This window comes from Aspergillus tanneri (genome assembly GCF_003426965.1).
Source record: "Aspergillus tanneri strain NIH1004 chromosome Unknown AapTan_3_pilon_pilon_pilon, whole genome shotgun sequence".
NCBI lineage: Eukaryota > Fungi > Ascomycota > Eurotiomycetes > Eurotiales > Aspergillaceae > Aspergillus > Aspergillus tanneri.
This window is the reverse complement of record NW_022984630.1, coordinates 1,952,422-1,972,787: the sequence shown is the minus strand read 5'-3', so window position 1 is coordinate 1,972,787 and position 20,366 is coordinate 1,952,422. Positions and strand designations below refer to the sequence as shown.

Genomic DNA, 20,366 nt, shown 5'->3' with positions numbered 1-20,366 from the left:
GCTTCCCCCTTCTCTCCTTTTCCGCCTCCCACCCGCCGGAGTGTTACTCGATTATGGCCAGCGTCAGTGGGAGTTTCGTCTCGCCGGCCGCCGATGCGACCGTCACTCCCCAGCTTCTCAGGGCTGGCGGTCTCGCCGCATCCCTTCTCGAAGGCTTCAATGTCTGGAAGGCCATCTTGACTCTGTTCATTGCGGCCGTGATCTATGACCAGCGTGAGTGAGAGTCTGATTCCCCACGCAGATTTCACTTTTCCCGGAACTGCCATTGCTGACTTTACGGGGGCAATTGCAGTACGATACGTTTGGCAGAAAGGTTCCATTGTCGGTCCCGCATGGAAACTCCCCTTCATGGGCCCATTCCTACAGTCGGTCAACCCCAAATTTCATGAATACAAGGCCAAATGGGACAGCGGAGAATTGAGCTGCGTTTCCGTCTTCCACAAGTAGGTTCACCCCAAAGCTGGCATGCTTGCTACCGAGCATGGTATGTGGACCGGTTCTGACGACTCTTTTGACAGATTCGTCGTCATTGCCTCCACCCGTGACATGTCTCGAAAGATCTTCAATTCGCCGGGCTATGTCAAACCCTGCGTGGTTGATGTAGCGCACAAGCTACTCGGTAGGACCAACTGGGTGTTCTTGGACGGTAGGGATCACGTCGAGTTCCGCAAGGGCCTGAACGGTCTCTTCACCCGCCAGGCTCTCTCGTGCTACCTGCCACGCCTGGAGGAGGAGTATAACCGGTACTACAAGCACTTCCTCGAGAAGTCGGCAGCCAATAAGCATGAGCCCACTCCATGGATGCCGGAATTCCGTGAGCTCATGTGTGCTGTTTCTTGCCGTACGTTTGTTGGCCACTATATTAGCGACGAGGCCATTAAGAAGATTGCCGATGATTACTACATGATCACGGCCGCCCTGGAATTGGTCAACTTCCCCTTCATCCTGCCGTACACCAAGGCTTGGTATGGCAAGAAGGCCTCTGACATGGTCCTGGATGAGTTTTCAAGATGTGCGGCGAAGAGCAAGGCCCGCATGGCCGCCGGCGGAGATGTGACCTGTATTATGGATGCCTGGGTTAAGGCTCAGCAGGATTCCGCCAAGTATCGGGAAAAGATCGCGCAGGGGATCCATGTGGACACCAGCGAGAAACCCCCCCAGGTCCTTCGTGATTTCACCAACTACGAGATTGCGCAGACTATCTTCACTTTCTTGTTTGCCTCTCAAGATGCTACCAGTGCGGCCTCCACGTGGCTCTTCCAACTCATGGCGGATCGCCCGGATGTCTTGGACAAGGTCCGTGAAGAGAACCTGCGCATGCGCAACGGCGATATCAACGCCCCCTTGACGATGGAGCTGCTAGACAAATTGGAGTACACTCGCGCCGTGGTCAAGGAAACCCTGCGGTACCGACCGCCGGTCATCATGGTCCCATACATGGTCAAGAAGGACTTCCCCATCACCGATAAGATCACCGTGTCAAAGGGATCAATGATCATTCCGTCCGTGTGGCCCGCCACCCATGATGAGGAAGCATATCCCAACCCTGACACCTTTGACCCGGATCGCTGGATCACGGGCACCGCCGAGCAGCACCCCAAGAACTGGCTCGTTTTCGGCACGGGACCTCATTACTGCCTGGGCCAAACATATGCACAGCTAAACCTGATGGCCATGATTGGCAAGGCGAGTCTCGAGATGGACTGGGAGCACACCCCCACTCCCGAGTCTGAAGACATCAAGGTGTTTGCTACCATCTTCCCCCAGGTATGTTTCTTCCTGTACAATGCATTCCGGCACTCTGCTAATTGCTGGTTAGGATGACTGCCTTCTCTCTTTCCGTCCCCGTCCTCATCCTTAGTTATGCCCCTATGTGATTTACCTCTTCTCTTTACATTTCTCTGTTTCTTTTCTTTTCTTTTTTTTGCCATTCGAAGCTTCGGCTCATCCTATTGTTTCTGCGCTGTCGCATCGGGCGAGCAGTGTCTAGAGCTAGGCCTTCTTCTGTTTGGTTGGACAGCAGTCCTCCGCATGGTCCTCCATTGTCAAAATTTCTATCCTGGAGATAGAATGACCGAAAGCTTTCTCTTTTTGGTTTTCTTTCTGTTACTGTACAGAACCTATTTATATTAATACTGGGTTTTCCCGCGGCCCTCTTTCTTTGTCTTTTTTAACCTGTGAAGGAGGCTCAATCCGCCGGGTCAAGATGGTCCGGGTACATAATATGGAACGATGCATGTGGGAACATCCGCATTACGAATGAAGAGATGGACCACTAAGATATGGTATTTAGAATAATAGTAATTGCCGATTTTGAAGTCCGATTGTAGTGGTCCTTTCCATTGTAGCGTGTGACAAACCAATCCAAAAAATAAACGCTGGGTAAGTCCACTTAATAAGCGAAAATGAGCGAAGGAGCACTCCATGAGTATGTATCGTCGATCCTGAGAACTTTACTTTGAAATGGGATTCCTATTGTGTGGGGATACACTGGCAGAGTCATCGGTGACGAGATACGAGGGGCTGAGTATAAGGATCTACATATGCCACTGCCACTGCTACAGCCATTCCACTGCACAACGGCAACATCACTCCTGACTGAATCGAACGTATTCCCAAACATGGCAGACCGATCGCTCCAGTACGGTATGTTCTTCCTTTGTTACATGGTATATAAAGGGTATCCTCGAACTGATCCGATTCAGTGACTCTGGACGTCTTCACAAGCACCAAGTATGACTCACCTCCATTGATTGATTCCACACACTGAATTGCAACAGACTACAAGGAAACCCCGTGGCGGTTGTCCTTCTCACCGGCGACGTAGAGCTCCCAGAATCAAAGAAACTCCAAATCACGCGCGAATTCAACATCTCCGAGACGGTCTTTCTCCATCCCGCGGTTCATGGCCAGCCTCCTCGGATCCAGATCTTCACTTTATCGGGGGAATTGAACTTTGCAGGCCATCCGACCATCGGAGCAGCGCATTATCTATTCCAGAAGGAACTCTTGACAGGGCCTCTTCCAAGTCCTAGTCCTCCTAGTTTAACTCTAGGGGACGATAATTCTCTAGATATAGACACCAAGGCGGGGCCCGTTCGCGTACAATTCCATCCTGCGGAGAACACCGTCTCGGCGGATATCCCGTTCAACTTGCATGTGCATTCCGGATGCGTACGGAAAGATGCTCTTCTTGCTACGCAGCCGAGGATAGCAGGAGGAGGGGATAATAATCCAGATACGGATCTATCGAAGGGTATGCGCAGTGACTACCCGCTTGTGTCTATTGTGCGCGGCGTGACCTTTGCCCTGGTTGATCTATCGGAGGACCTCATGGCGGCGGTCGCAGCGGGGGCTTCACCCGCTGTAGAGCTGGATAGGGACTGGGCGCCGTCGTTTATTAGCACGATGTATTATCGAAGGATGGTGATGAGAGGCCAGGAAGAGACGGAAGAGGGGACTGTGGAAAGATTGCATGTGCGCACGATTGCGATTGGATTCGAGGATCCGGCGTGTGGGAGTGGAGCTTGTGCATTGGCGGCGTATCTCGCATTGCAGAGGGGAGGGAAAGGCAAGAAATATCGGTATCAAATCGATCAGGGGATGGAAATCGGACGAAGAAGTCGCATTGTCGTTGACGTGGTGCTTGATCGTGAGGGGACGGGCGTAGCGAAGGTGATCATGACTGGGGAGGCGACGGTTGTGATGGAGGGGAGATTGCGATATTGATCTTTAGTATTTTGTTTTGAATAGATCCCCTATATTCCGTGGGATAGCTTTGTAAATGTATTCCCGAGTACGAACACTTCAACTGCTGCTCTCTTGAAGAATTCCCGGCCGATACATAGTACTGGTAGGCGGTGACCCGCCGATTGACATCACCGAACCTCGCCGATTGAACCCGGCCGACATCAAGATCAGACATCAACATAGCCCATTCTCACCCAATAAAACCCACCTTACATCTTCTCTCCGGACAAAATTGACATCATGATCTCTCGACGTCCACTGACGAAGCTATTCACACGCGGGATGCAGTCTGTCTCGCGCACCCCGTCAACCACACCGGCGCTCTCCCGAGCCCTCGGCTCAGGCTCAAGAAGCCTGTCTTATACACCGCATACCACGTTATCTCTACGACCGCAGCGGAATCAGAGTCGGAATCAGAACCAATATCGATCCCAGACGGTCCGACAGAAGAGTGATGATGGGATTTCCTTGAAATCCTACGGTTTTGAAGATGTATACCCCCGTACTTATCCCAGATAATCCAATTCAACAAGCTAATAAGGATGTATAGATCACCGCCTCCCTCCCCTCCGACTCTCCCTCCCCCCCTTCATCACCCCAGAAGAACCTCATCCTCGTGGACGTGCGCGAACCTGTCGAACTGACCGCTACGGGCATCATTCCCTCTGCCATCTGCGTGCCGCTGGCATCGCAGCCGGACGCCCTCTTCCTGACCCCGGATGAGTTCGAGACACGCTTCGGGTTCCCCAAGCCCGGCGCCGACCGGGAGAACCGGAATACGGATATCGTCTTCTACTGTAAGGCTGGGGTGAGGGCTCGCGCGGCGGCGCAGTTAGCCGTGCAAGCGGGTTACGATCCTGATCGTATAGGGGTTTACGATGGGAGTTGGTTGGATTGGGCGGAAAAGGGAGGGAAGACGGAGAAGTGGGAGGGAGGGGATTATGAGTAAATTGATTGGATCTGTATTTTAGGATGCTTTTCTTCTTGTTGTGGGTGTCAGTGTATGAATGACTCGGAATCGAGACACGGATGTTTTGTATTTGGTTTTAGATAAAATGATATTGGAACAGAGAGATGTCTGGTTATGTATCCGATGTCCTGAATACAATCCAATTTAAAATGTGCATAGCAAGTTGAAAAACCATATTACGGAAGACTATTATAACCAACAATCCATTTGACTAAATAAAAGTATCATAACACATTGAAATCAGACGCCTGCCCTCGTAGGCATTGCTTTTAGACAGTCATTCATCCATTCCTCATGCATCCAGATCTATCCTCCACCTTTTTCATCTAAATTCATCATGCAGTGCATTACGTGACAGCACACCCTAATTCAAGACACATGAAATCAAATCGCTATATGGTTAGGCATGTACAGACGCATACCGAAACTCGTCCAGCCTGTCCCAGGAATTATAGAACTCTCCTCTGTCCATCCCGCAAGCCGCCTTTGCAGGTAGTTGCAGGGGGGCAAATAGAATGAGGCCAATCACCTAGAGTTCAGACAGGACGACCCAGCTGCGTAGGCAATCAAGGAATGTCGAATACGGGCTTGAGCTTCTTGACAAGTCCCCATTCCTCCATGGACACGTCGGACCGGTAGAATTCCTTGAGGGTATCGATACTGGCGCGGGAAATGTGAGAGTAGAGTAAGTCCTTCTCTTCCAGATGACGGCCGTACATCGGCTGGTTGCTGCCCTCGATCTTGACGGCGACGGACGGCTGGCCTTTCTTTGCAATGGGAACCGCTTTGTGGTCACGCTCGATGGATACCCTATGAACAGCTGGTCAGTCTACTTTCCCAGGGGGTAGAACCTATATCAACATACACTCGGCCAATGTCGATAATCTCCTTCGCTCCAGTCACCGGGTTAGTCTTGATGGCTGCGAGAGGCGTGTGCATCCGAAGACTTCCTTCCACAACATCAATACCGACGACAATCGGATCCTTCTTGTTGAAAACAGCCACCGGTCTGAGCACACAGGGGAACACAGCAAGGAGCTTGCTCTCCTCCTTTCTTCTCTCCGCCAACTCAGCCATGTGCTTAGTGAATTCATCGAACAGGTGGTAAATGATGTCTGCAGTAAAGATCTTTACCCCAATTTCATCGGCGTAGGCGACCGCTTCCTTGTCCACTTTGACGTCGAAGCAGAGCATGACCGCGTACTCCTTGGCCTTTTCCAACATGGTTCCTGCCATCATAACATCACGCTTATAGACAGGGCCGATGGAAATGTTCGCAACGGGAATCTTCGAAACCCGGAGGAACTCTAGCAACGCTTCCAGGGAACCAAGAGTCGAAGCCTGGACGCTGACACCGCGCTGATCGCGGGAAACCTTGCTAAGGAGATTCTCCAAATCGGACATGACTTCCTCCTCGATGTCTTCCTCGTCATCGTCGGGTCCTACAACCATTAGGCGAGAACCAGCAATAGCATTCTCGAGATCGTTCGCCGCAATCTTGACACCCAGGGCGGCCTTCACCTCCTTGTTGTGAACGTATTGAGACTTGAGACGAAGTTCCTTGAGAGGCGCGGGCGTAAGCAACGCACGGATATTCGTTGATATAGGCCCGTTAAGACCGCATAGCACGATTCGATCACCTTCTCGTAGAATACCGTTCGAAAGAACGACGTCAATGGTGGTACCAAGACCCTCGATTACCTTCACTTCAAGCACGGTACACTCGACCTCGGACAAATACATCAGGGAGTTGGTCATACGCTCCTGGGTCAGGGTAGTCAACAGCTTCAGCATGTCAGGAATACCCTCGCCTGTGTGGGCGGAGGTGGGCACCAGGGACACATTGCGAGCCATGGACTTGTTCTCGTAGAAGACCTCCGAGTTGAAGCCCTGCTCGGCGAAGAGAAGCTTGGTGCGCTCCAGCCGACTGCGGAATTCGTTCTGGACGCCCTTGTTCTGCATGGCCAAACTCTCCTGGAAGCCGTTGTTGTCGATCTTCTTCCATCCGTAGAGACGATCGATCTTGTTCAGTGCGACAATAAAAGGTGTACGACGATCACGGAGCAACCTCATAGACTCGAGGGTCTGTGGCTCGAGGCCGTGCATAATGTCAACAACCAGAATAGCAATGTTGCAAAGAGACGAGCCTCTGGACCGCAGGTTTGAGAAAGACTCGTGACCAGGGGTATCAATGACCAACAGACCAGGAATCTTGAACTCAAATTTACCATCCTTATTTACCACGGCCGTCTTCTGGCGCAGGGCATCCAAGGGGAAATAGGTGGCGCCAATCTGCTGCGTAATACCACCAGCTTCGCCTTCCTGCACGTTGGTCTGTCGGATCTTGTCCAGCAACTTGGTTTTACCCGTATCGACGTGTCCCAGGATACAGCAGATGGGGGAGCGCAGGTTGTCTTTCGAACGAGCGGCCAACGCCTCCTCGTGCTGTCTCTTTCTGCGCTCAGCAGCTTCCGCTTTCCGTTGAGCAATAGCCCTTTGGGCGGCAGATTGCTCTTCGTCAGTCTCCTCGTCAGAGGACTCCTCCTCGGATGACGACTCGTCGTCTTCCTCTGCCTTCTGAGATTTCTCCCCAGCGGTGCCGTTGGCGGCGGCTGTCTCGGCCTTCTTCGGCTCCTCATCCTCATCCGAAGGTGCATCCCAGCTATCCTTCACCTCTTCGGCATCGGCAGCTTGTTCCCAATCATCGACTTCCTCATTGTCCTCTGGAGCCGCAGCCGCGTCGACCTTGGCCTTCTCTTCTTCTTCCTTTCTTCGGCGCTCATCTTCGGCCTCACGCTGGGCTTTCGCGCGGGCGGCAGCAGCCTCTAGATCCTCTTCCTGCTTCTTGGGCCCCTTCTTCTTCCTATTTTCATAGACAGGTTTCTTCTTTTCGGCTCCCGCATCCTCCAGACCAGCAACCTTGCCTGCACCAGACGCAAGCATCTGCTTCAGACGCATCTCGTTGCGTTCCTTGGCTTCTCTCTGGGCCTTGGTGAGTAGTTTGCCTTCCTTTCTCAGCTGCTCCTTCTTCTCCTTCTCCTTTTCCTTCTTGCGTTGACGAGCTTCTTCCTTTTTCTTCTCCTCTTCCTCAAACAGGCGCTGTCTTTCCTCTTCTGCGGCCTTTTCTTCCGCTAGGAGCCGCTCTTCCTCCTCGCGCTGCTTCCGGAGGGCTTCCTGTTGCCTCTGGAGAGCGGCCAGATGAGCGGGGACCTTCTTTTTCTTGCCTCCCGTGGGCTCGGGGGCAGCAGGTTGCGGAGTAGGGGCAGTAGTGGGTTCATCCTCCTTGGCTGGCTCGGGTTTCGAGGGAGCGGGCTTCTCTGCTGGGGCAGCAGATTTCTTCTTGGCAGCCTAAATAGTAACGAGACAATCAGTGATATGGATGCTGGATGAGACATGATCGAATGGGCCATACCTGTTCCTTCTTACGTTGCTTTTCCCTCTCTTTCTTTTCTTTCTCCTTCTCCTTCTTAGACTTCACACGAAAACCGCCCTCTTCCTCGTCCTTAGGCGGAGATGGAGCAGCGGCAGCGGCAGCCTTAGCCTTTGCGGCCTTTGCGGCCTTCTTTCCACCAAAAACGTCCTCATCGTCAAACGTACCTTCTTCGGGCTGCTTACTGGCAAAGTCGGTCTCTGGGCTGCCCTCTGCCGCATCCTCTCCCTCGACAAAGTCATTAACCGTCTTGCCCTTCTTGGCTTTCTTGTTCTTGTTCTTCCTCAGCGCGGCCAGGAGACCGCCGCCCATAGTCTCCCCGTCACCATCGGCAACAGGCTCTTGCGGGGCATCTGCAGCCTCGGAAGAAGAGGCAGCAGGAGCAGACTCTCCAAGCTCGGCTTCCCAATCCTCTTCTTGCCTCTTGTTTCCCTTCTTCTTAGGCGCCATTTTGGGATGAAAATGAGAGACAACGGGGTTCCTCGAATGAAACGAATTCTCGATAGTAGAGACGGATAGGTCTCTTTAACACGATAGGATTAACCGAGACACAACTTGAACCTTCCTGAACAGCAACAGGTCAGTTTCTAAGAAATACCAAGATGAGAATACCCGACGCAAGGAACAGACAACGGCCGCAGGTGTCCGGACGGGATGGTGCACGAACACTGATGCTATCCGCTTCTCCGACGTGCGATGTGCAACGGTCGCAAGAAACACACACAGAGACAAAAAAGGCAGTCAACCGATTGATGGCTCCAAGTATCAAACCAAAAGAAGGACTGACTGAGAAAGGGATGTCAAAACAAAAGCGATCGATCTCCCCCCGATGGTTTGGCGAAGTGATGGAGGTGCCTTGAGGATAAGAATTTTGGGCTGGTTTTGGTGGGGACGACGCTGGTTGGTTCACGCTAATCCGCCTTGGCATGTCTAAAAGAATGACGAATTGGAACTCAGTTGGAAGAACTACTGAGCTATATACGTTACATTTTATTTCACACAAATCACACTGTCTTCACTGCCATTCTAGAATCCCACATAGAGTGTCCGTTTCAACCATCCCATCACAGCTTCAACTGGCTTAGGTGTTTCGCCCAAAACATCCCGCGAGAGCTCACTGAACCGATCGAGAATGGCCTGGGGGGATCCGCTTTCTGGGGTAGATGGCGTATAAAACTCGTCTGTATCAAGCATCTGCGTCAGGAAATCAGGACCATACTTCACGAGGCGATCCAGGATGTCCCCGTCAATGTGCATCTGAGAGGGCTGGAACTCCAATGGCTCGCTGCCCACATGGGTACGCAGTCGTTTCCTCCTGGGGGTAAACGGGCAGATGATGGGATCTCGGATGCATAGATTCTGCAGGAGACGCAGCAAACGCCACTCATGCTCTGCTAATGTTAAGAACCGGTAGACCGTGCCGTTCATCGCCGTACCGTAGAAAACGTGTGAATGTGAGGATACGGTCGAGCCGGTGGACGCCAGACAGAGTTTCGTCACGGAAGAAGGAAGATGGGCCTCGCATAGTGCAACGGGCATCATTTTATAATTTTCCGTCACCCCGTTCTCTGTCAATATACTGACTCGCCCTCCTCGACTGGAGGCGAGGGTGAGTTTCTGATCTCCCAGATGGACATGCGACAGCCCGTCGAGTTTCTGTCGATCATGGGCATGGAGCGCTAGTTTGTCCTCGGTAACTTTAAGTACCATCAAAGATTCTCTAGAGGTTGACATGTAGACATATGGTTCGTGCGTGGTAATCGAAACCGCCGGGGATAGGATGGAATATCTGGCTGCTGGGAACCCTCGTGACTCCCCAATCTTGGGTTCCAGTGGAATGATCTCATTGCCAGTCGAGACCATCAGAGTAAAGCCACCATACGGGGCGATCGAATAAACAGGTTTCTCGAATTTGTGGATGTATTTTACACGGCATTCGACGCGTGATGAAGTCGTAAAGTCCCGCGACGTTTGCAGGAAGATGACCCGGCCTCGCTCTGTCTGGTTCTTCCGTGAAGTCCCGATGACAATAAAATGGTATTCTTCGTCGCCTTTCTTCGGCGTCCATTCTAAAATGCAACTGATCTTTTCCCCGGCGGCTCCTTGTGGCCGCCAAGGAAGCGACTCGTCCTCTGCGCCGATTTCACGGGGGTCCACGACAGCATGTTGAGAGTCAGGATCGACAAACTCAATGCGCGCTCGAGTAAAACGTTTAATAGGATCGGTGTCGGTGTCAAGTTCCGTTTGGCTGTAAGCTACGATGAGGCTCTTCAGGTACTGGGAATATGCGAGCTTGGTAGCGCTGCCCGGCAAGTCAATGCGTCTTGGAACCGTTTTGGCATCCCGATCAAGAGTGCAAATCAGAAGTTGCCCGTCGGCAATACAGAACAGTGTATCAGAAAGGGCATCCATGTCAGAGTTCAGAATGCCGGCGATGGAAAAGCCATAGATGTTTCGTGGCTGGTAGGCAGGCTAAGAGAAAGTTAGGGCCACCGATAGTGGTGGGCGAAAGGGTTTCTGAAGCTTACATTGTTTTGGTCAGTGACCCATATCTTGTTGAGTGTATATTCAGGCCTTCCGCCACTTTGAACGCATGATATCTGCCAAAAGCCTTGTCCACAAGTCAACAATGCAAGGTTTCCCCTGCCCTGTATTTTGACGGATGTGTGTCCTAGTCGTTGCGAAGATGCCTGTTGCATCACTGTACAGCCGAAAACCTGTCAGTCAACTACTATCACAATGGTTCAAGGTCAACAGAGCCTACCAATGGGAGCAGCCTTGTCACTGTGACGGTCAAATGACAGTCCGAAAGGTACCAAGATACCACTTCGGAGTCCACAAAGAAGGACGTATTCATTTGGAAGCCCTTCTGAAGTCATGCTGATTGTTGAAATACTATCAATTGCTTTGGAAATATCGTCGCCCATTTCAACATCAACGAGCTCTTCGGATAGAAAAGTGACAGAGTTTTGCCCCAGATGGTAAACCAAGATTATCCCGTTGCCCGTACCAATGAATACAAAATAATCGGTCCCAAAAGTTTCAATGGATATACAAACCGGCTCATAAGGAATCCGCATGAAGTCGCCAACATTCGACAACTGAAGTTGGTTGCTTTCCGACGTTAGCCTCTTAATGTGAAGATGTATCTCATGCTGGGCCCTGACAGCAACCGCAATGAGACAAGACGGTCCGTCCACCGCGGCAATCGTGATACTGTGACCAGCATCATAATGAAAGCGAAAGCTTGAAAAGTAATCGGATGTTGCTCCAAGATGAATGGCTTTATCCGTCACTTGAATCACAACACCTGAGTTGGTGCAGCCTGCGGCCAAAGTCTGGGCGCTAAAGTCCAAACCAGAGTCTACTTCGTCGACGGCACAGATGTCGTCGCCGAAATTAGCAGATAAATATAAAAGTACAGAGGAAACCGGATCAGATGTCAAAACGAAAACGCCTCCGTTTGCGCCGTCCGACATAGTCCATATATCTCTAGTGCCAGATAATTCTTCCAATGAGACAGCCAATCCAATCTGTGCTTCTATGCCATGCCGCAGCTCAACAATTGCCCCTCGCGCGAAGGAAGACGCGGAACAGACAAACATTCGATCAGCGCCCACGTCCACACCAGAGGGGTCATGTCTTGTAGACTTGACGAGAACAGAGTCTGTAACCGGTGTCCAGTTCATAAATTTCTGGACGCATCTTGGGTGATCTCGCGCCTTTTGAACAAACAGACCACCATCCCCTGTATTTCCTGCAGCTAGGAGCAGATCGCCGCCTTCGTGGCCTATATCCAAGATATCAAACGCTGCATCGACATCACAACAAAGCTGTCCTAGCTGTGTCTGAGTCTCGACTTCCCCATCATTGCCAATACCCAAGTAAAATATGCGACCGTCCTCACGACAAAGGTAAATGTCATCATGCTTTTGGTTGTAGATCCAATTACGCAATGGCCTCGCCCACCGAGTCCATAGCGGGGATCTGTGAGACTCATGGTCGGGAGCAGGGAGCGGATACCTAGTGGGTAGTCTCCGAGGGTCCACTCTGCTCCTATAAATCGACATTGAAGTCGTTGTAATGAGCATGAAGGAAGCGGTCTTGGTTAATGGGATCAGCATGGTAGGCAGCCTGTCCTCGAAGGGAAGCAGTCTCTTTGTCACCCTTGGAGAAATGTCTCGCAGAGGCTCATTTGGGTCCCACTCGTAACATATAGCGTGGGTAATTTGTTCCTGGGCGACCAAGAGAAGAAGTATAACCTTGTCGCCATCTTCATTTTTGGGATACAGAAATTCCATGAAAATAATGTCTCCATCGACACGGAAAAAGCGTTCCTGCATTGACCCAGCCGTTAATTGAGACCAATCTATGGTATATTTTCTGGCTACATACCTCGGCTATAGGATCGAGCTGCTTATGTAGCATCTGTGACTGAAGGACCGGGGGCTTCTTCAATATGAAGAGCCCAAAATAATCGCTGGACGCGCTAACCGCTACTGCGCGTGACCTGTAAACATCTTAGAATATATTCCTCGCCTTAGGTGTTCGATTGCGAAATACCTGGGTTCCACTGCAATATTTCGGCCAAAACGCTCAAAAGTACTGACATCATTCGGTAAAGGCCGGTGATGGTGAATAAATTGTCCATTGGCGTTTGAGTAGTAAAGAAACACTAACTCCCTCGACGCAATGCTAAGAAGCAAGATTTGAGGCGGCAGGTTGTTTTCCATTATTGATGCGGTATGTTCACTTTCACTGCTGGCTCCCAATTTCATTTGTGACTCCCAGGGTAACTCCGTGCTCACGTTGATGATTTTCGCAGCCATGATATTAGCATCAAAATCCGATTTTGAAGTGACCGCTTCTAAGTGCACACCAGAGATAGCTTCTTTGATCTCCAGGCTCCGCTCACCAACGAATATAACGTCATTTTGGTGTTTCCCTCGAAGCCGTGCAGGTAAAATCCACTGGATAATTGGGCTCGATACCAAGGTATGGGAAAGTAGACCAACCTTTGGCCTCATATTCGAAGCTGTTGGGCTTTCTATATCCATAGGATCGGCGTCATGTCGTTTGACTGAAGTATATGAAGCACGAGCTTGGCCATACATTGAGAAAGCCATGATGACTTAATCACAGAAGCCCCTCCACGAAGTCAAAAAATCATGTGTCCCGTAGCCACAAAGATGCAATCAAGGACAACGAAAGCAAAATAAGTAGGAAATTTATAAGGAGCTACTTGAAAAAATTGTTTTCAATTATCGCTCCACCTCGCACTGCCTCTCCCGCACGAGTGATCCGGGAAGATGAAAGAGAAGGGTAGAAAGAAAAGAGCCAGTGGGCAAAAGGCAAAATAACTAGGGGTTAAGACAAGAATCATCTGTGACCATGCTTAAAGAAGTAAAAGAATAATTTCCCATTCTGTGCCTGTTATGTGGACCTGTTGATGTACAGCGAGCGACTAGAGAAAATCATTCATCCCAAAGCACCAGGAGAGCAGATAATTCCTCTAGGTGGATAAAGCATAGTACAACAGAGATAGGGCTGGCGTTCTGTCTCAGGATACAAGGCGCTTAAAAGGAAAATGAGTAGATCTCAAGGATATGGATCGTCGTCCACATGTGCATTCTGTAGTAGAAACGATAGCAGCTTCACCGGCACAGTGCCAATTTTCCAAGTTCAAATATAAAAGCAACGTGGGATTCAGGTGCTGATCTTGAAAAAAGTATCTTAGCACAGTCAATTAAAGAGAGCCACGCTTGCGCAGTTGGGTTTTATAGTAGGCGATGGTGTAGTATGTTTATTATGCCATCTGCCGCCACAACTTTAGCAGCAGCCCCGTCGGGTACTGGGTATGTAGCGTTGCTTTTTTTGGACTGAGACCGGGGGTATTAGACCATGGTAGTCTCGAAGGACCGTGAGCAGACGTCCAAGGCGACAGACAATGAGACAGGAGCAGTCACCTCATGTGTTTCCCGGGTCCTCGGAGGGGCTGATGTTTGCTATGTCGGCGGTCGGCGGTCCAAATAAAATCCAGCAAATCACGGGACACCATCGAATTCTGGCCTGAGGCCACGCGATCGTCTTGACGTGTACAGGTACATACCTCCATATCTCCATAGATCGATGCGGCGAGGCTGATGTACATGCCAGCCACCTGTTCATGATTACAGCACGTTTCGGAAGAGCTCGCTTGGCCCCAACACTTATTGTCTACGACAGTGCCCCAAAAAGTTGATGCCTTCATTGGAACCGGACCGACTTGAGTCTATTTTTATAAAGCATCTGCCTTAGAAGCCCTCTCACTAGATTCATTCACGCCTTTTGTGGACTTCACTAGATACTACAATGAAGGATCAATCAGATCTCAACCATCAGGAGGAGAGCTCCATAGCAGAAAAACTAGATGTTGGAAACCAACTAGAAAGTACTGATAATACCTCTCAACCATCGACAACATCTGACTCGGAGCAAATTGTGGACCACAATATTGAAAAAGAGGCAGCTATCCGTCGAGCCTGCGACTTGCGCGACATCGACGCATTGGTCGCGTATGCAACTTCCGAAGGGGGATTTCTTCGAGATAATGTCCGACGACTAGCCTGTAAGTTGCCCTAGTATGTGATGTAATGTGATGTATATACGCAGCTGGGTAATAAATAGACCTAGGGCCGATTCTTCTTCAATGTGACCGAGATCCTGATCTTGGAGCTTGGAATAACTTACCGCCTCATGTTGACGAAGATCAAGTCCAGCTCGATGTGAATCGGTCCTTCGTTTACTATCCCAACTGTAAGATTCTTGCCCGAATCGTGAACTCTCCCTGGGCTAAGCCATCTCATTCAGGCTCCGATAGTGATCTCTCGTTGAAAAAGAACGAGTTGTCTGATTTAATTAAACAGATGCTACGACATTACCCGATGCTATGCTATTTTCAAGGGTACCATGACATCGTGCAAGTATTACTCCTGGTGCTGGGCGGCCAGACGGCGGCTCCAGCAGTCACACGGTTGTCTCTCTTCCGCATACGGGATTACATGCTACCATCACTGTCTCCGACAGTGAGACATCTACAACTCATTCCAGCAATTATTGACAGGGCTGATCCAGCTCTGCGACATCACCTCTCGGAGATCAGACCCTTTTTTGCTCTGGCGGCGACTCTCACGCTGTATGCCCACGACATTCAAGAATATAGTGACATTGCTCGTCTCTTCGACTTCTTGCTAGCCAGAGAGCCAGTAGTTTCTATTTATCTTTTCGCCGCTATCATCCTGGCTCGTAAGAAGGAGCTCCTGGAGATCCCAGAAGATGAGCCTGAAATGTTACATTTCACTCTTTCAAAGTTACCATGTCCCCTTGATCTAGAGGGCCTTATATACCGGGCGGTACAACTCTTTGATGAATATCCACCCGAGTCATTGTCATTCGGAGCATGGAAGGCGATTCCGCCGTCCAGTGTACTGAAAACTTCAAGAGATACAATCGCAAAGCAGACGCCAGAGGAGGCGATAACACTTTTTGAACAGCAAGTGCGGCATCTGCGCAATGAAGAGCGACGAGAAATGGTCGTTGGCTTTTTATGGAACCACAGAAGGGCAATCGGTTCTGTGGCCGTCACAGTCTTTATCGCTGCGGTATCCATTTGGATTAGAAAGAGGGGGCTGGACACTCCAATTTGGTCGTACCTCGATCGTTTCAAATCGGCATTCCAAGTTCATAGCTCCTCCTAGCTTTGTTCTCTTTTATATAAGACATGGCTTGTTTATCATGATCGTGTATACTAGGCATAGAATGTCGGATCATGTACATAAGAAAAGCATAATGTTTGGACGAACGGGTCAGCCAGATTTAAAATAGTTTCCTCGAACATATATAGTCCCAGAGAATTATTGTTGATTAGGCCAAAGGGAAGAATAACTAGATGAAGTTGTATAGTTAGCCAGGCCCTTCTGCCGTTGGTCCCACATGGTGGCTAGTGCGTGGCTGTCCCAGACTCGCTGATGTGTACTCTTGCATTTCCCCAACTCCTCCCCTCCGCCTACCAACACCCGCTCATCAGGAACGTTTAGACAGCCCAAGATGGCAAACCGGGGCTATGACGTGGTCGTAGATGTGGATGCCGAGGTACATTCTATTATGAATTTGCTCCTCGCGAGTGAACGTTTTGGCTAACTTCAGCTGCAGGGCGACCTTGGCCATACGGACCTTCAGGAGGACCTTGAGTTTCATCCTTCCAGTGAGCTTGAATTTCCAAGAGGGCGTCATCCCCTTGTCCGATCGATGGGCTAATGGACTTGTTTTTCACTCAAAGACTTTGAGAACGATCAACGAGCTGCCAAAGTGCAACAAGACTCTGCTCCATTCCTCGGTGGAGGCTCCTCCCGAGTCCGTGACAGGTCACCTGGTGGCACACCGACCAAGCTTACCTTGTGGTCCATCCACTATTACGCCCGGTTCTTCGATGTTGACACGAATGAGGTTCTACGACGATGCGTTGCGGCCGTGTATCCACGCAGCAACTTCCTCGACGTTCTCGAAGGCAACGCCGATCTGTACGGTCCGTTCTGGATCGCGACCACTGTGGTCGTGATTCTCTTTTTGACTGGGACTATTTCGCAATGGCTCTCAAACAACGAAAAAGACCATTTCGAGTACGATTTCACCCTTCTTTCTGGGGCTGCAGGATTAGTCTATGGATACACGGGTATTCTGCCGATTGCTTTGTGGGGAGCTCTGCGGTGGTTCGGTAGCTCCACCGCTGACTTGATCGAGTGTTGGGCGTTGTACGGGTATTCGAACTTGATCTGGATCGCGGTCGCGCTCGTCAGCTGGAGCCCCTTGACAGCTCTCAACTGGGCCCTTGTTGGAGTCGGGTTTGGCTGGACCGTCTTCTTCCTACTACGCAACATGTATCCCGTGTTGAATGCTACAGATGCTAAGGCCAGCAAGATGCTATTGATCCTGGTCATCGTGCTGCATGCGGGCTTCGCTATTGCCATCAAGATCTTTTTCTTTGCGTACGTTTTGCCTATCAAGTTTTCGAGGCACTCTTCTTTGCTAACGAAGTGCTATTATAGCCATGGCAGTCCGGTCTCTAAGCAGAAAGACCACGACGACGATGATCACGATGACCATGATGACCATGATGACAAGAGACGAATGCTGGGAATGTAGAGAAGTTGGGTTCTCTGCGCTCCATACCTTTATTACAAAGTATCGGCTTAACATTCGGTGACTTTGCTCAGGTAGCATTTGGCCCCTCTTAATAACTCGGTTATCCTGTGTATTTCCCCCTTTCCCTTGCTTTGCCCGCTGAGATTCCAAACTGTACCTGTATTCGTCATAGTGGAAAGATTATGAAACATTTTTGAATTTTACAATTGTTTGATTGCAACTTCTTTCGAGAGGAGTCAACTATTATTAACATTTGACTTCGGCTATCATGATTTATCATTCCAACGCCGTATAAAACCTCCCACGCTGCAATCGGTACGTAACCCCCAGTATCTTCTCCTCCCAGCAACGTAGAAAAACCGTAACAATATGAAATAGTTTATTTCAACTTCTTCTTAGGGCGGAGCTGGTTGGTGTGACCGCACTTCTTCTTGCGGCAGTTGGTGGCACGAGGGGGCAGACGGGCCTGTGCGACATAAATTAGTCATCGATCATATCGATGATCCCACAGCGGAGAAACGTACGTAGCACTTGCGGCAGATAGACTTCTCGCAGTTGTACTTGGAGGCAAGAGCCTTGAGGGAGGGCTCGATGATACCACCACGCAGACGGAGCACAAGGTGGAGGGTGGACTCCTGTAAGACGGTAAACGTCGCATCAGCTAACCCGTATCATAAAACCGCGCAATACTGTCATTCCAACACTAATTCCAATATCAGAACCCCCCACGCAGATAGCGTAGATCGAATTCCACCGTTTTCACGGTAGCGATCCGCACCGCATCCTGCCAGTTTCCATATCTCTCCCAAAACAACCATCACATGCCGATTCGGTGGGAATTCCTTCATACCTTCTGGATGTTGTAGTCACTCAGGGTGCGGCCATCCTCAAGCTGCTTGCCGGCGAAGATCAGACGCTGCTGGTCGGGGGGAATGCCCTCCTTGTCCTGGATCTTGGCCTTGACGTTGTCGATGGTGTCGCTCGACTCAACATCGAGGGTAATGGTCTTACCCGTCAGGGTCTTGACGAAACTATCAATCGGGAAAAGTCAGTATTATATTCCTCGAATTTCGCCTCATCGTTTCCAAATGGATCGTCTCGACGGGGTTGGTTCCAGCTGGTTTGGTGCGAACGACTAAGGGGGACCTACATCTGCACTGGAAAGTCGCGGAAAAAGAAAATGTTAGCTTGCAATTAACAGGGTCAAAATAACGGCATTAACGGGGACGATAGTGAACGTACTGGTTGCGATTTTTCGTTGTTGCTGGCTGTCGATCGCTGGAAGGGTCGGTCGGAAGAGGCAATGTCAATTTGAGGGTTTCTCGCTTAGCAAAGGTGGACTGACTCCGTGATACCCTAAGCCCTAACTCCGTTTTCGTCATCGCGCTTTGGAGTGCCCGGAATTACCTTTTCGGGCGCTTCTCCACAGGTTCCATATTTCTCCTCTTCTCCTTGGGGATCCAGTCTACTCCGTTGGTATACCACTACGGAGAAGCTTAGGCTAACTTGATATCTCGGTCATCACTCGCTTTTATTCGTGAATTGTGTTTATTTACTCATAGAAACGCTTATTAGCCCTCAACAATACTCGTTAGATTCTTTCCAACACAAAACACGCTCCTAATCCATCATCTTAAACCATCATAGTGCCATCGCACCATTCACCCTAACAACCTGGCCAGGTATCCACGTACTGTCCGGGCCGCAGAGGAAGTTGATAGTGCCCGTTAACTATCTCGTCCGGGACGCCTATGCGGTTGAATGGACTAAGCCCAGCGGTCGCACGCAGCATATCCTCGGTTTTATCTTTAAAACAGTTCTGCTTGTCGAAACAGGCACAACGGCATTGACCAGGATGCCTTTGCGCGCAAGATCCTTAGCGTGACGCGAGTCATCTGCTCGACTGCACCCTTAGTAGCCGCATACGGGAGGTAAGTTGGCGCCACGGAGGAAACCGACGTAACCCCCGTCGAGACAAAGATGACCCGACCACCGGAAGGCGTATGATGTGCTGCTTCTAGGACCAAGAAGTCGGTTCTTTGAGTTTGAGTGCAAAACAGGTGTCAAAGTCTGCTTCACTGGTGCCATCGAGATCTCTCGTGAGAAGCATGCCGGCATTGAGAATCACCACATCGCCATGGCCAAATCTGGCCATGGCTGTCCAGACGAGATGGCGAATGCTGTCCACTTTGGACACATCCGCCTGTATGGCTAGAGCTCGGTTTGGACCAATCTCGTTGACAAGGGCGTTTGCTGAAGTGGCATCTGTGAGGTAATTGACCTCAACGCTGGCTCCATTCTCGGTCACACGCTGGGCTATCGCTCTCCCAATTCGTTGGATGCGCCGGTAATAAGGATGGCCTTTCCTGCAATTGACATAGTGGCTTTCTTGTAGGGTATCTGACAAAAACACTTAAAGTACGTCTACCGCGAAGACACAGTTAGGATCAGACTTTTATATTTTATTATCCACGCTACTACAACCAGATCATACTAACCGGAGGTACCGTATCCCCAGATCTCATGTTTGTTTGCATAGTATGGTGGTTATGGCCATATACTTGCCCGAACGGAGATCGATCATAAGGCCGAAATCACTCCGCGGGGATAATTATTGTAGCCGGTCTAGTCATTCTACAGTCACTTGTTGCAAGTGACAGGAGATAAGCTCTGGGTTTGGCTCCGGTAGTTCTATTGTATATACAAATACATCATGAATTTACGGAGTAGGAGTTGTCAGTTTACTATACTCTCTGGCATCCAGAGAAGTACTGGTACATGCATTCGGCGTTCTACCAATGGTAAAATTCTCCGCGATGGCCCAAGAAAGAATGTGATAATATTTTAAGCAGTTGGGGATACTATACGACCTGATGAACTCAAGCTATCCTACGGTACGCAGTAAGTACGAGGAAAAATAATGCTGTATGTATAATTCTAGAAGCGTTTTACTAATATGCCTATATGCGTCGTCACTAGCAATTCTATATATATAACTGTCCATACCGTCGCTAGCACATATCCAGTTGCGCAGAC

At 50.1% G+C, this 20,366-nt stretch overlaps 8 protein-coding genes across 8 annotated transcripts; 5 read left to right on the top strand and 3 right to left on the bottom strand.

The window, feature by feature from the left end:
• Positions 1-53: 53 nt before the first annotated feature.
• On the top strand, positions 54-1,861 carry erg5 (C-22 sterol desaturase erg5; the record flags this gene model as incomplete). Its single annotated transcript, XM_033569122.1, has 4 exons — positions 54-213; positions 242-443; positions 519-1,767; positions 1,820-1,861. The coding sequence occupies 4 exons, from the start codon at positions 54-56 to the stop codon at positions 1,859-1,861; spliced, it is 1,653 nt and encodes a 550-aa protein (XP_033427928.1).
• A 760-nt stretch (positions 1,862-2,621) lies between these two features.
• ATNIH1004_004451 (PhzF family phenazine biosynthesis protein) lies at positions 2,622-3,729 on the top strand (the record flags this gene model as incomplete). The annotated part of the gene is made up of 3 exons (XM_033569121.1): positions 2,622-2,646; positions 2,706-2,733; positions 2,781-3,729. The coding sequence occupies 3 exons, from the start codon at positions 2,622-2,624 to the stop codon at positions 3,727-3,729; spliced, it is 1,002 nt and encodes a 333-aa protein (XP_033427927.1).
• Positions 3,730-3,990: 261 nt separating this feature from the next.
• ATNIH1004_004450 (rhodanese-like domain-containing protein) lies at positions 3,991-4,699 on the top strand (the record flags this gene model as incomplete). Its single annotated transcript, XM_033569120.1, has 2 exons — positions 3,991-4,242; positions 4,301-4,699. The coding sequence occupies 2 exons, from the start codon at positions 3,991-3,993 to the stop codon at positions 4,697-4,699; spliced, it is 651 nt and encodes a 216-aa protein (XP_033427926.1).
• A 587-nt stretch (positions 4,700-5,286) lies between these two features.
• ATNIH1004_004449 (putative mitochondrial translation initiation factor IF-2) lies at positions 5,287-8,600 on the bottom strand (the record flags this gene model as incomplete). The annotated part of the gene is made up of 3 exons (XM_033569119.1): positions 5,287-5,530; positions 5,586-8,068; positions 8,133-8,600. The coding sequence occupies 3 exons, from the start codon at positions 8,598-8,600 to the stop codon at positions 5,287-5,289; spliced, it is 3,195 nt and encodes a 1,064-aa protein (XP_033427925.1).
• A 576-nt stretch (positions 8,601-9,176) lies between these two features.
• thtA lies at positions 9,177-13,276 on the bottom strand (the record flags this gene model as incomplete). The annotated part of the gene is made up of 5 exons (XM_033569118.1): positions 9,177-10,622; positions 10,679-10,851; positions 10,915-12,487; positions 12,546-12,660; positions 12,714-13,276. 5 exons carry the CDS (start codon positions 13,274-13,276, stop codon positions 9,177-9,179), a joined length of 3,870 nt encoding a protein of 1,289 aa, XP_033427924.1.
• A 1,225-nt stretch (positions 13,277-14,501) lies between these two features.
• ATNIH1004_004447 (uncharacterized protein) lies at positions 14,502-15,886 on the top strand (the record flags this gene model as incomplete). The annotated part of the gene is made up of 2 exons (XM_033569117.1): positions 14,502-14,757; positions 14,817-15,886. 2 exons carry the CDS (start codon positions 14,502-14,504, stop codon positions 15,884-15,886), a joined length of 1,326 nt encoding a protein of 441 aa, XP_033427923.1.
• Positions 15,887-16,235: 349 nt separating this feature from the next.
• ATNIH1004_004446 (Yip1 family protein) lies at positions 16,236-17,330 on the top strand (the record flags this gene model as incomplete). Its single annotated transcript, XM_033569116.1, has 4 exons — positions 16,236-16,280; positions 16,341-16,392; positions 16,468-17,173; positions 17,234-17,330. The coding sequence occupies 4 exons, from the start codon at positions 16,236-16,238 to the stop codon at positions 17,328-17,330; spliced, it is 900 nt and encodes a 299-aa protein (XP_033427922.1).
• Positions 17,331-19,347: 2,017 nt separating this feature from the next.
• ATNIH1004_004445 (uncharacterized protein) lies at positions 19,348-19,855 on the bottom strand (the record flags this gene model as incomplete). Its single annotated transcript, XM_033569115.1, has 2 exons — positions 19,348-19,646; positions 19,825-19,855. 2 exons carry the CDS (start codon positions 19,853-19,855, stop codon positions 19,348-19,350), a joined length of 330 nt encoding a protein of 109 aa, XP_033427921.1.
• Between the last annotated feature and the right edge of the window lie 511 nt (positions 19,856-20,366).